Source organism: Pan troglodytes, chromosome 10 (genome assembly GCF_028858775.2).
Source record: "Pan troglodytes isolate AG18354 chromosome 10, NHGRI_mPanTro3-v2.0_pri, whole genome shotgun sequence".
Lineage (NCBI taxonomy): Eukaryota > Metazoa > Chordata > Mammalia > Primates > Hominidae > Pan > Pan troglodytes.
In genome coordinates, this window is record NC_072408.2 from 135,470,494 (window position 1) to 135,485,027 (window position 14,534).

Sequence of the window (14,534 nt, forward strand, 5' to 3'; positions counted from 1 at the left end):
CTCTGAATGCTGACAGCTGGACCCTCTTTTCTGGGTTCCAATTTCAAAACTGGACCTTTCTTCCCCCTAGAACCTGCCACATGAGCTATCTCCCCAGAACCTGCCATGTGAGTGGTGTGCCTTCCCGCTGTCTCCAGCGTCCTCCTAACCTGCTGGGATGTTTCCCCAACCAACTGCGCTTCCGCTGAGATAGAGGAAGACATGATCTTTTTTTTTTTTTCCTGTTCATATACTTTTCCTTTGGAGCAGGCAGTGTGGTAATGTTATCTGCTATGGTTAAGTCCAGAAAGGCCAGTTTTAGGGGCCTCTTGTTATTCAAGTGTTTATCGTCACCTTCCTTGAGCTAAAAGCACATACAGGGAACCGGATGCTTTCAGTAACACAAAAATCATCACAAATGTAAATGATCAACCACTTATAAAGTTCTCCCCAATTCAAATCTCCCTTCCTATTTAACATGAGCCCCTCTGGTTTAGCGCAAGATTCCTCATAGGTCCAAACATGCAATGCAAATTATCAAGATGCAAATCTATGCCAAGTTGAGCAAAGGGTGCAGGCTTTTATGGAGGAAGCCATCATGCTGATGTTGAAGTCCCACTGGAAGCATGGTGGATCAGAGGCTGTAACCACTGAAGAGGAGAAAGCAATAAGGACAGGAGTTAGCTTCTGCAAAAGGAAGATGACTCCATGGCTCTACCGGAGAGAATGGCCTGAAACTTGAAGACTAAAAGAGGTCTTTGGAGGAAAGAGGGCCCTTCCTGTTGGAAAAATGATCTTGTTCAGGGATCAGCAAAGTTTTTCCATAAAGGGCTAGATAGTAAATATTTTCAGTTTTGCAGGACACAGTCTCTGTTGCATATTGTTTTTCTTTTCTTTCTTTTTTTTTAAAAGCCTTGAAAATGTAAAAATCATTCTTGGCTAACAAATTTACATAAAAACTTGCCATGGACAGGAATTGGCTCCTGTGTCTTATTCATCAGTCTGCAAAATCTAATGGGATGTGAAAGACGTCTCTGAAGCCATTACAGACACCTGCTCTCCCCACAGAAATTCAATCCATCTTTCTCTTCATTCTGAGAAGCAGCACATGGTTGCCATCTCTGTTCTCAGCATCTACTTTGAATTAGTGAATAGTAGATTTCCCTATTAGTTGCCTTCCTCAAGGAAAATGTGAAACTTTTGGTCTGCAGTCAGCTCCGCAAGCCGCCAGAGGAGACCAAGCAAGACACCCTGAGCTCTGTGGACGTCTGTACGTGTGGAGGGGGAGCTTTCGCCCAGTTATTCCTCCCTCAGAGACAGGTGGCAGGGAAGAAAATCCATGGATTTGGGAGGCGCTCACAGGAATGGACTGCTTCTCTGGCTACAGATGGAAGGAAGGACACTTGGATTAAGCGTCCTTAAGTGTCCTTGGATAGATGATTGAAGACGGATTGGATAGATAGATTTAAGAGTCAGCGATGTCAGAATGGGTCTGGAGAGAAATGAAAAATGTCCATGTCCCACTGTCCAGTGGCTTCTCCAGTCCAGGGTGAGACAGGCCCTCAGGGCCACTCGTCCACTCCCACAACCCCCACTGGTGGGCTTGTTTTCTAGAGGGTTGTCTTGTGCAAAGAGTAAGAACCAGGGGCTGGACCTCTCACTTGGGGTTCATATCTCAGCTCCACCCCGCTGCTGGCTTTGTGAATTTGAGTGAGTGAGTTGGCATTCTTGATGTCGTCTCTTCACGCTTCAAATCAGGGTGAGAACAGAGTCTCCCTCCAAGGGTTCAGGGAGCTGGGACACACGAAGCGCTTAAAGAGAATCTGGCACGTAATGCATGCTGCTGTCGACACCAAAGGTCTGCTCCACCTCAGAGAAAACACGCTTGAGAGAGGTGGCAGGTGTGGTGGATAAAAGAAATGAAAGCAAGATGGTGTCACTGTCCAGCTGTGTGGCCCTGGGCAAGTCATTCCTCCTCGTCCAGGTGGGCTGAGGAACCCCTTTCCTCTCTGATTCTGGTGCTCAAAAATCGGATGACTTATAACTTGCTTTAAAATAGCCAGTTCTATAGGAGAAGTTTCTTCCCAGAAATTAAACTTGGGAATGAGAATGTAAGGTCTGGGCACAACCACTGGGAGTTCCTGCAGGGTCTCTTTGAGATGTGCGGCCAACTAGTTTAACCTGCACGGCTAGAAACGCCCCTTAAGTCCACTTTGATCCACTTAGAAGGGCCAAATTTTCATAGCAAAGTGTAAGGCAGGCTAATTCCTGCTTTCTCTATGGGATTCCCACTTGTTGTTTGTGGTTCCCAGACACTTTATGCAGTCACTTTCCCAGCATATAGTTCAAGGATGGGGATCAGCTTCCTCAAAGAAGAAAACGGCTTGCCAAGCCCCATTTGCCCATGTGCCCACGACCTTGGCATCGTGGACTGGCCCAAAGCCAGGCCTTAGGGCTCTCAGGTCTCTGCAGTCCACAAGCCCTGAACCTCCACGGCCACCATGAGCCAGGCACGGTAATTACAGTAATAGGGAAGTAAATGGTACCCTACCCACCAAAATATCTAAAATAAAGAGGCTGGTAAAACAGCAGGTTTCACCAGAGAAACAAGATGAGGAGGTAGGTAGATAGATAGATAGATAGATAGATAGATAGATAGATAGATAGATAGGAGATGGAGATAGAAAGAAGATAGATTAGATAGCGAGAGGTAAGATAGATAATACATAGATGACAGATTAGATAGATAACAGATTAGATAGATGACAGAAGATAGATTGGATAGATGATAGACACATAAATAGATAGACAGATGATTGATAGGCTAGATAGATAGACAGATATAGCTATGTGTCATGGACAAACTGTCATGAAGGGCAGCCTGGATCTTTAGGGCACAAACTGAAGTGCTGTCCACAGGCAAGATTTCTTCCTGTTCAGGGAGGCCTCAGCTCTGCTTCTAAATGCCTTTCAAACCAATTGGATCAGGCCCACCCAGATTATGCAGGATAACTTCCTTTATAAATAAAGTCAGCTGATTATGAGCATTAGTCACATCTACAAAATCCCATCACAGCAACAGCTAGGTTAATGTTTAGTTGACCAGCTGGAACCATCACCTGGCCAAGGGATACGTAATCACGGGGGTTTGCCAGGGTCTCAGGGAAGGATGGCCTCACATGCTGCTGCTCAGAGTGTATGACGACAACTGCTTGGAAGCACCAAATAGCAGGATCAAAGAGGAAAATGTGTACCCTCTCAACCCAGCAATTTCACTTCTGGGATGAGAAGATGCTAAAAAAAAAAAAAAACCCTGGATACATATGCATGTGGAGGGATTCAGTTATTTGCAAGGCAAAGAATTTGAAACACTGTAAGTTTCCATGGGTAAGAGAATGGAAAAGTAAAATATAGAAAAGGCACACAATGGAATTTAGTCAGTTTTGAGACAAATGAATTCAATCAGTATGTAAACATGGATCTAAATAGGAATAAATGCTCCAGCTATACAAACAGGGATAGATCATAAAAACATAATGTTGAGTGTTTTGAAAAACAAAACACAAGTTGATGAAAGTACAATATGATATATTTACATAAACTATGTAAAACGTGCTTTTGTATAAAACATAAAAGCAAAAGACAATACCATATTTTCTTTACATAAATATGGATATTTGGTTAAAGTATAAGAATCACAAACTGGAAAGATACATGCCAAATCCTGACAGTGATTGCCTCTAGGGAGGGAAATTGAGGATCAGGACTGGAAAAATGACAGAGGAGATTTTAAAGTTATCAGCCATGTTTTGTCTCTTTTGTAAAAGAAAAAAAATCTGAAAAGAATACAAAAAGTGCTAACATAAATACGTTTTAAATGTGTTTGGATGTCTGCTATATGCTTGACTTGTTTTTATTTTATTTTCTATTCCTCCCCCTGCACAGCCCCAATTTTCAGAGAGAAAGAGAGATTGAAGTGGGTGAATTTGGCCTCCCTCCAGCCACCAATTGCCTTATACGAGACACTTCACATTTATGTTTAATAGCTGCCCTTTGAGTCAACTTGGACTTTGTTCCAAACCCTGACAGGCAATCCATAAACATTATCTGATTTAATCTTCACAACAACCCTAATTATTCTGGGAGTTCACAGTCAAGGATTCTGATGCTTGGAGCATTTAAATAATAGCAAGAAAAGGGCAGAGCCAGGATTTAAGGCAATTCTCTCTCAGGTCCTTGCTCTTGACCTGCCGAGAAGTTGTGGTCAAGAACATATACTCCTGCCCTGGGCTCGACGTTCAAATGTGGCTGAATCATGTATGGGCTATGCCTCCAGACAAGTCAGTCACTCAGCTCCATGCCTCCGTTTCCCCATCCATAGACTAAGGATAACACAACTACCCACTTCATGGGTTTGGGGTAGCGGTGAGAATAGTAGCAACACCTAGCACATGCCACGAGCTCCTCAAATGTGACTTGGCTTTTTTTTTCCTTTTAATTAACTACTACCTCTTCTTGACTCCCAGCCACATGGATTGAGAGAGGTTGTTTGCTGCTCTCTGGGACATTTTAGATTAAGCTCACCCTTTCTCCAGACCCTCATGAAATTTAAATCCCCAAAGTTGCTTTACTAGGCAGATGTCTGGTCTCTGAGCCACGAATGTGTCTGTTCTTAGTCCCATGTCCAGGGTCAGTCAGCTGTGGGTAGAGATAGATCATTGGCTTGTCTGAGGCCATGCGGGAGCCCAGAATCGAAAGCCGGATCTGAGCCTGATGTGGCCTTTCCATGGCTCCAGCCCCATCCCACACTCTTTCCTTTCTTTTTTATAGAGATATAATTCTCATGCCATAAAATGTACTGTTTTAAAATATACAGGTCAGTGGTTCTTAGTATTTGCAAGGTTATGAACCATCATCCCTATCTAATTTCAAAACACGTTCATCACCACAAAAGGAAATATCGTACCCATTACCAGTCACTTCCCTTCCCCATCCCTGCAGCCCCTGACCACCACTAATGCACGTTCTGTCTGTGGATTTGCCTGGTGTGGACATTTCACATGAGTAGGACCATGTAATATGGGGCCTTTGTGTTGGCCTTGCTTCACCTCACACAACATGTTCATGATCCATCCATGTTGTTGCATGCGTGCATTCCTTTTTGTGGCTGAATAGTCTTCCGTTGTGTGGATGTAATACATTTCCTCACTCTTTTCTACTCTGCAGGAGAACCCTTGGGGGATATTCAAAGTGGGGCGTTTTACACCCATTCCTGGGACAAATCCCCCATCTCTGTGGCCAAACTCCCCTAACATATTTGAGTCTATTCACACTTCCGAGTCTTTTTAACACTTCCGTGTTAAGGAACATGGATTTACTTCTGGAATGACGTCATGAAATTACTTCTATGTATAGGTACGTGTGCCTGCGTGTATGCGTGTGTGTGTGTCTGTGTGTGCGTGCTTGTGTTTGTATATGTGCGAGTGCCTACTCTGTAGGCCTGCCACATCAATATCATGCACACACAGGCACTCACACATACAGGCACGTGCACCCACATACAGGCACACCCACCCACATGCACGCACGCAGGCACTCACACAGGCACACACACATACAGGCACAAGCACCCACACGCACGCACATAGGCACACACACATACAGGCACACACACCCGCATGCATGCGGACACTCACACAGGCACACACACATACAGGCACATGCACCCACACGCACGCACGTGGACACTCACACAGGCACACACGCATGCACGCAGGCACTCACACAGGCACACACGCATGCACGCAGGCACTCACACAGGCACACACGCATGCACACAGGCACATGCACCCACACGCACGCACGCGGACACACAGGCACACACATGCACGCAGGCACTCACACAGGCACACACACATGCACGCAGGCACTCACACAGGCACTCACACAGGCACACACACATGCACACAGGCACTCACACAGGCACACACGCATGCACGCGGGCACTCACACAGGCACACACGCATGCACGCGGACACTCACACAGGCACACACGCATGCACGCGGACACACACAGGCACACACGCATGCACGCAGGCACTCACACAGGCACACACGCATGCACGCAGGCACTCACACAGGCACACACACATGCACGCAGGCACTCACACAGGCACACACACATACAGGCACATGCACCCACACGCACGCACGTGGACACTCACACAGGCACACACGCACGCACGCAGGCACTCACACAGGCACACACACATGCACACAGGCACTCACACAGGCACACACGCATGCACGCAGGCACTCACACAGGCACACACGCATGCACGCAGGCACTCACACAGGCACCCACACACACAGGCACACACACATTCACAGGCACACACATTCACAGGCACTCATACACAAACACAGGCACACACATACACACAGGCACATGTACCCATAAACACGCAGGCACTCACACACACAGGCGCACACACATTTTTTTCTCTGCCTTCATGAAACACTGAATCTTGCACTTGGACTTCCCAGCCTCCAGAACTGTAAGAAACAAATTTCTGCTGTTTAGAAGCTACCCAGTCAATGCTATTTTCTTATAGCAGCCTGAATGAACTAAGACAGTCTAGGATTCAACAGTCGAAAAGATAGATGACATAGCCCAACCCCCGCTAATTTGTAAAATGAGAAAAGAAAGATTCCAAGAGATATGATATGTGATCAGGATTGCACAGGAAGTTAATGGGAAAGCAAGAAGCGGAATCCAGGAGTCCAGACTCCAGGGCCCACCACTTCATAGACACCAAACTACCAGTCAGAAGAGTGGTTTTAAATACAGGGAACTTCCTCCATGTCACAGCCAGTTTATTCTGGAGGCCAAAGTTTCCTTTTATCATTTGTTATTTCTATGACTATTAGTTCTCTGCTCCTGAAATTGATATTGGTCAGTTAAAAATATGTATGTCCGAGGCAGGTGGATCACGAGGTCAGGAGATCGAGACCATCCTGGCTAACACGGTGAAACCCCGTCTCTACTAAAAATACAAAAAATTAGCCGGGCGTGGTGGCCGGTGCCTGTAGTCCCCGCTACTCGGGAGGCTGAGGCAGGAGAATGGGGTGAACCCGGGAGGCGGAGCTTGCAGTGAGCCGAGATTGCGCCACTGTACTCCAGCCTGGGTAACAGAGCAAGACTCCGTCTCAAAATATATATAGATACAGATATAGATAGAGATAGAGATAGAGATATATATACATGCACATATACATATATGTCCAACCCATCTTAATTTTGGTGGAGTGCAATTTAGGGACAGGGAGTGTTAGGTAGAGTGTGTGAATGTGTGTGTGTGCGCATGTGTGCGTGTAATTGCAACAGCCGTTAGAAAACTAATCACAATCCATGAGGGAATGTCCTGCTTTAATGAAGCCATTAGCCAAAGACCATTCTGAGAGAGACAATGTAAAGACTGAACTCCGAGCACATTACCTGTAATGAACCTGAAAATAGACCTGGGGAATTTCTAAAGTATTCTTAGCCTCCATAATAGACATTGTGCAAGCTGCCTGGATTGCAGCCCGGCTCCAGGAATCCCACGGACCCAGGAGAAGACACAGCCGAGGGTGATGTAACTGCTGGCTGATGCAAAAGCATCACAGAGAGGCCGAGGCTCTACTTAAAACTCATAACTCTTTCAGCTGCGCTCTTGTTTAATGCAAAAGGTCATTTTTGTGTCAATTGCTTCCCTGGAGAAAGAACGGAGAAAATCTTTTTCCACCTCCTGCTTCACACCAGAGCAGTGTTTCTGGAAAGGGACTTTATGGGAAACTGGCATCATTAGATGTCCCAAAGCCAAGGCCCTTTTTCATTTTCATCTGTCCATAAAGAAAAGAATTATAAAAAGGCCATCAGGTAGTATCCTACAAAATCAAATAGAAGGTATTTTCATCATCACCTGGCAGATCACAACATACATGAGAGGTGTGATGCTAATAGTTTTGCATGAAGTCATCTGAGCAGGATAAATCAAAGTCCCCATTGACTGTGATGGAATGGGCTCCCATGGAGCAACAGAGGAAGGCACTTTGCTTTGCTTTAGTCTTCATTTTTTAAAAAATGAAGGTGCCAAGCACGGCGGCCCATGCCTGTAATCCCAGCACTTCAGGAGACTGAGGCAGGAGGATCGCTTGAAGCTAGGAGTTCAAGACCAGCCTGGACAACATAGCAAGATCCTGTCTCTACAAGAAAAGTAAAAAATTAAAATTATCTGGGCATGGTGACACTTGCCTATGTTCCCAGCACTTTGGTAGGCCAAAGTGGGAGGATCACTTGAGGCCAGGAGTTCAAGACCAGCCTGGGCAACATAGTGAGACCCCATATCAAAAAAAAAGAATAGGAAGGTTGAAGATGAGGGAAGGGGAGATGAAGGGGGAAAAAAGATGTCAAGAAAATTGACAGCATATAAGACATTGTTTGGCCCTCTGGACACAATCATATCCCATGCTATAGGCATTTCAGGTACATGAGCCAATAAATTTCCCTTATTTATAAAGTAAAAAAGAAAAAGAAAGTAATGGTTGAAGACATTCATTCCACCTTATTTGGGAGACACTGCCCATTATTTTCTGCTTTTAGTATCCTTGAAGGTGATCTGGACTTTGCAAAACCTTCTTCAGCTCTTCCTTTGTTGCTGGGAGCAATCCAGGATCTAGCCCGTAAGGATCTGTGTTAGTTTCCTGATGCTGCGATGACAAATTAACACAAATGTATTATCCTACACTTCTGGAGGACAGAAGTCTGAAGTGAGTCTTAAGGGGCTAAAGTTAAGATATTGGCAGGGCTGCACTCCTTCTGGAAGCTTTCAGGGAAAATCTGTTCCTTGCCTTCTCCAGCTTGCTTCTAGAGACTGTTCACATCTCTTGGCTCATGGCCATATCACCCTGACCTCTGCCTCCACTGCAACATCTCCTCCTCTTCCTCTGACCTTCATGGCTCCCTCTTGTAGGGACTTTCGGATGACTGGATCCACCTAGATAATCCAGGATAATTCTTCCATCTTAAGATCTTACTTCAATCACAATTGCAATGTCCCTTTTACCATGTAAGGTAACATTCACAGATCCCGGAGATTAGAGCATGGATATCTTTTGCAGGAGGTGAGAGGAAAGCATTATTCAACCTACTGTGCTTGCTCAAGGTACCCAGGGTTAGTTTCTGTTGCTTACAACCAAACCTAACTGATGTATTACTTCTACTTGGTCTCTGCAATAAAGAAAAAGAATAAATACTTTTTGATTGTTGTTGAAAACTAGAAATATGATCATAAATAAACTAAAAGTCAACTGTTAAACATTCTTGGTAAATTGTTCCAAAGAATAGCCCTTTATTCCAAGTCCTAGTACAGTATGTAAATGGTACAGTGTGTCTTGTACAAACAAGGACAGCCTGGTGTTTACCCTGGGAGGTTCCCCCTAGAATTGTCCAGTTCCCAACATAATGGAATATCTCCCTTGACCCAGTGTGTTTGATTCTTTTTGGCAGGACACTGAAATTCTGAACACCGCCATACTCACAGGAAAGACAGTTGCCATGCCTATCAAGGTGGTCTCTGTGGAGGAGAACAGTGCCGTGATGGACATCTCAGAGTCGGTGGAGTGCAAGTCCACAGACGAGGACGTTATCAAAGTAAGTCATTCCACAGCCAGCTGGATGGAACCGGTGGGAACTTCACTTGGACATCCTGTTTGCTAGGGACATTTAGACTGAAATACATGAGGTTCAACTATACAGAGGCTTATGTGCAACACACTTCCAGCTGATCCACTCAACGTGTCCATTGCCATCTCTTTGCTTTCGCATCATGCCAACCTGGTTAGGGTTTTTGGTTCATTCCTGTCTTTCTTCCTTTATTTGACAATTAAAAATTGTGTGTGTGCATATACCTGTATAATGCACAACATATTATTTTAAAATACATATACATTATGGAATGGCTAAATTGAGCTATTAGGCCAATGCAAAAGTAATTATGGTTCTTGCCATTACTTTTAAATGGCAGAATCCACAATTACTTTTGTACCAACCTAATAATTAACATATGCATAACCTCACATCTCACATACTTATCTTTTTTATGTGATGAGAACTTAATCTACTCTCATAGCAATTTTCAAGAATATATTATTACACTTTAGGAGGCTGAGGTGGGTGGATCACCTGAAGTCAGGAGTTCTAGACTAGCCTGGCCAACGTGGTGAAACCCCATCTCTACTAAAAATACAAAAATTAGCTGGGCATGGTTGTGCGCACCTGTAGTCCCAGTACTTGGGAGGCTGAGGCAGGAGAATCACTTGAACCCATGAGGCAGAGGTTGCAGTGAGCCGAGATTGTGCCACTGCACTCCAGCCTGGGTGGCAGAGCGAGACTCCATCTCAAAATATATGTATATATATATATATATGTTATTAGTAACTAAATTTAGCATATTATACCAAAAAATTGCTTGAACATATTCCTTCTCCTGTCTAACTGATATTTTGTATCTTTTGACCAATATCTGCACAACTGTCCCCTTACCCATCCCCTGGTAACTGCCATTCTATCTCTGCTCCTATCAGTTCAACTTCACTAGATTCCACATGTACGTGAGATCATGCAGTGTTTGTCTTTCTGTGCCTGGCTTACTTCACTTAACATGATGTCCTGTAGGTTCGTCCACGTTCTAACAAATAATAGGATTTCTTTATTTTTTTAAGGTTGAACAGTCTTCCATTGTGTTTATACACCACATTCTCTTTACCCACTCATCCCTTGATAGACCATCAGTGGTGCTTTGGACTATGGGTCAAACTCTGAATGCCTACTGTAGCTAAGCAGGTAACTTCAATAAGTGAAGTGGTAAATTGGTTCTGCCTATTCTAGAAGAGCAGCCAAGATTCTGCTCTTTGTCTTTCCCAGCAAGGAAATTGCTATAACCAGTTGTGGTCATGAGGTAGTGGGATTTCAGTATTTTATGTCTCCAAAAGAACGGAAAATCTAGATTTCTGGTTAAAAAAAGCAACAACCTTGTTTTTCAAGGTTAGCAGCAAATTCTAATTTTTTTTAATGGGCAAAAAAATAAAAAACAAAATACATTTGTGCTGTGGGTTGGCCGATGGGGTAACTGTTTAAAAGCACCCTTAAAGAGTAGGGGTTGGCAAACCATGAGCCATGGGCCAAACCTAGTCACTGCCTATTTTGTAAATAAAGTTTTATTGGGACATAGCCACTCAAATTCACTTCCATTTTGCCTGTAGCTGCTTTGGGGGCTACCACAGGAGAATTGAGTAGTTGACAGAAAACATATGGCTTAGAAAGTCTAAAATATCCAGCATTTTGCTCTTCCCAGAAACGGCTTGCCTAGAGTAATGTGTGCTCTAGAGTCTTAAGTTTTTTGGAGGAAGAACTGCAATTCCTGGTGTTTCCCATCATTAGTCATGATGCTACACCACAATGCTTGCTTAAAGAATAAGGCGATGTGAGGGCTTTACCAAGCCAGAAATGAAGCATTTTGTCTCTCTCTGTATTTTTCTGTAATCCCTGGAAACACATCCAGGAAAAAACAAATATCAAAAAAAGCATTCAGGTAGTGATTTTTTGTTTCCCTCAAATCAAGTCTGACAGATAGCAACCAGCCTTCTCTCTGGTGTTTAAAGCTCCATGTCTGAGTAGAAGAGAAGTTTACAAACTGTTGAGGTGGATAAATGGCATGGAAAAACACTTCTCTGCAAACCCCACCCCCAGAACAAGCAATAGACCACCATGCTAGACTGTCCACTGGGCTCAGCGCCACCATCACACAGCCACGTCCACACTCAACCATGACAGCATTCCAGTAGGTGGCAGTAAACATTCCAGCAACATCCATCTACTATGACGATTCTTCTGACTGTTGGAGGTAGTATCTCAAGAAAGGGCTTTTTTCCCTAATTTACCCGGAAGTGATATATGACCTGGTGGTGGCCTTCAATACAGAGTGCTTTAACAGAAAGACCACAAGGCCCACGGGAGGAAGAGGAAAAGGGGGATGAAGTTCTAAATCACACTGTCCAATGGAAACACAATGTGAGCCACAGATGAAATTTTAAATTTTCTAATAGCCACATTCAAAAAAAGTTTTAAGAAAAGTTGAATTTCATTGTAATAATGCATTGTGTTTAACCCATTATATTAAAACTTTACCATTTCTACATGTAATCTATATAAACATTAATAATGAAATATTTTACTTTTTTTTACACTAAGTCTTTGAAATCTAGTGTGTGTTTTATACTAACAGCACACTGAAATGAAAACTAGCCCCATTTCCAGTGCTTCATAGCCATGTGTGGCTTGTGGCTCCCACAGTGGACAGCACAGGTCCTTGTTGGTCACTGGCCTTTGGCACTGATTTGCAAGCCCCCTAAAAGCCAGAACCCTTGATGAATGTAACGTGTTGATAAGACACCTCCAGTACTGATAACTTTTCTAGAGGTAAAGAACCTATCTTTCAGCCTACAAAAACCAAGAGGGAAGCAACCCAAAATTTATCACAGCTGTATACATAGCAATCCTTAACTACTCTTAAGACAATTTTGACAGGAAGTCCATTACTAATATCTCCAGGAATTATAATCAGTATCTTTAGGGAAATAAATGTATTCAAACAGAAAATCGCCTCCTGAAATGAATCCAGAGTTGATACCCCTGGCTGTTGACAAAGCAATGTGAAATCTTGAGTCAGCAGAAACTGGGTGAGGACATTAGAGCAGGCAGGCTCAGTGTACATGAGCACAGTCCATAGGACCCAGGCTTGGCTGTGGCCTTGGGTCTGATGAGATCAATGATATTTGCAGTGCTAGTTGGGTACAGCTCAGAATGCCATGGAGAGAAGACGGGGAGGGAATTGACATTTAATCAGTGCCTAGTCTGCGGCAGGCCCATGAGGTTTTGGATTTAGGCAGTTCAGAGTTCTGTCAAGAATTCTGAAGGCTCTGAGATTGCACCCTAGTGTAAACTGGCAAATCAAACTGTCACAGTTTTGTGGATGCTGGCAGAAGATACAAGACCCCGAGGTCAGAGACAAATGACAGTCACTGTATCAGCATCTTTCTGCACCAGTTGCCTGGGCTTCAGTTCCCACCGGCTTATGCAGAAGAGGCCAGTGACACTTGCACATGTAGTGGATCGGGTTTCAGGAGAGGAATCCTGGCCTTCGAGAATGTGCATCTTTTATCATGGGCTGTATGTTTGTGTCCCACCCTGAATTCATATGTGGAAGCCCTTAACACCCAATGCAATGGTATTAGAGGTAGGGCCTTCAGGAGGTAATTAGGCTTCAATGAGGGTGGAGCCCCACGATGGCAGTAGTACTCTTATAAGAGGAAAAGAGACCAGAGCTTGCTGTCTCTCTACTATGTGAGGATATAGCAAGAAGGCAGCAGTCCGCAAGCCAGGAGGGCTCTCAGCAGAACCCAACAATTCTGGCATCCTGATCTCAGACTTCCCGGTCTTCGGAACTGTGAGAAATAAATGTGTGTTGTTTAAGCCACCTGACTTATGGTATTCTGTTAAAGCAGGCCAACCTGACTTAAGACAGGCAGGAAGCCTGCCTGACCTCCCCAAAGAGACAATGCCTTTATCATACTGGGCCTGAAGCGTGTCTGCCCTTTGCTCCAGAAGAAGGCATTGTCTGTCTTCCAAGACTGTTCACTATATAAAACACCTTTGAAAAGACCTTTCAGAACAAAAATAGTCTATGCTCTGTTTGTACAATGTGCTGAAATGCAAGCATATCATGGAGAATGTCTCCCAAAGAATTCCTGATGGCTTTGCCACATTCAAGCTGTGCAGCCTTGAGTGAATCATACAGCGTTCCCTCCAGTACTCAGTCTCCTTCTTAGTAAAGTGAGGATAAGCATAGTTCCTAATTCAAAAGGTCAGCATGAGGATTAATCAGTTTTATAAATGCAACAGAGAACATGACCTAGTAGCCAGCATATAGTAAGGGCTTAATAATGCAGAGTCAACTCTGGTCATCTCATGTAATCCTCTGATTAGGTAGATCAGGGATTAAGACTGGAGGCTTCCAAGTATATTTGTGTGATATGCACAGTGTTGCTTAAAAATATAAGAATTGGATGCAACTCACTTCAAATGTACAATTCAGTGATTTTTAGTAAATTATGCTAAGTTTGGCAACCATCACCATGATCCGATTTTATAACATTTTTGTCACAGTTAATCCCCATTCCCATCCCTGGCCCCTGGCAGTCACTAAGCTGGTTTCTGTCTCTATAGATTTGCCTGCTGTGGGCATTTCCCATGAATGGCATCATACAATACATGGTCTTTTGTGTCTACTTTTTCCACTTAGCATTGTTTTCGAAGCTCATCTACATGGTAGCATGGAGCAGTAGTTTGTTTCTTTTATTGCGGAATAGTATTCCACTGTATGGATATACCATATTGTGTTCATCCATTCACTCAGTTGGGTTGTTTCCACTTTTCAGATGTTTCATCCATTTAT

General features: G+C 43.9%; 1 protein-coding gene across 1 annotated transcript in view; it reads left to right on the plus strand.

Moving 5' to 3' along the window:
* Positions 1-14,534, plus strand: part of TMEM132C (transmembrane protein 132C) — a 439,931-nt gene that overhangs the window by 394,387 nt on the left and 31,010 nt on the right. Inside the window, exon 5 of the mRNA XM_522557.8 lies at positions 9,530-9,673. Coding sequence (XP_522557.5) covers positions 9,530-9,673 — 144 coding nt within the window. The remainder of the gene's footprint in view (positions 1-9,529; positions 9,674-14,534) is intronic.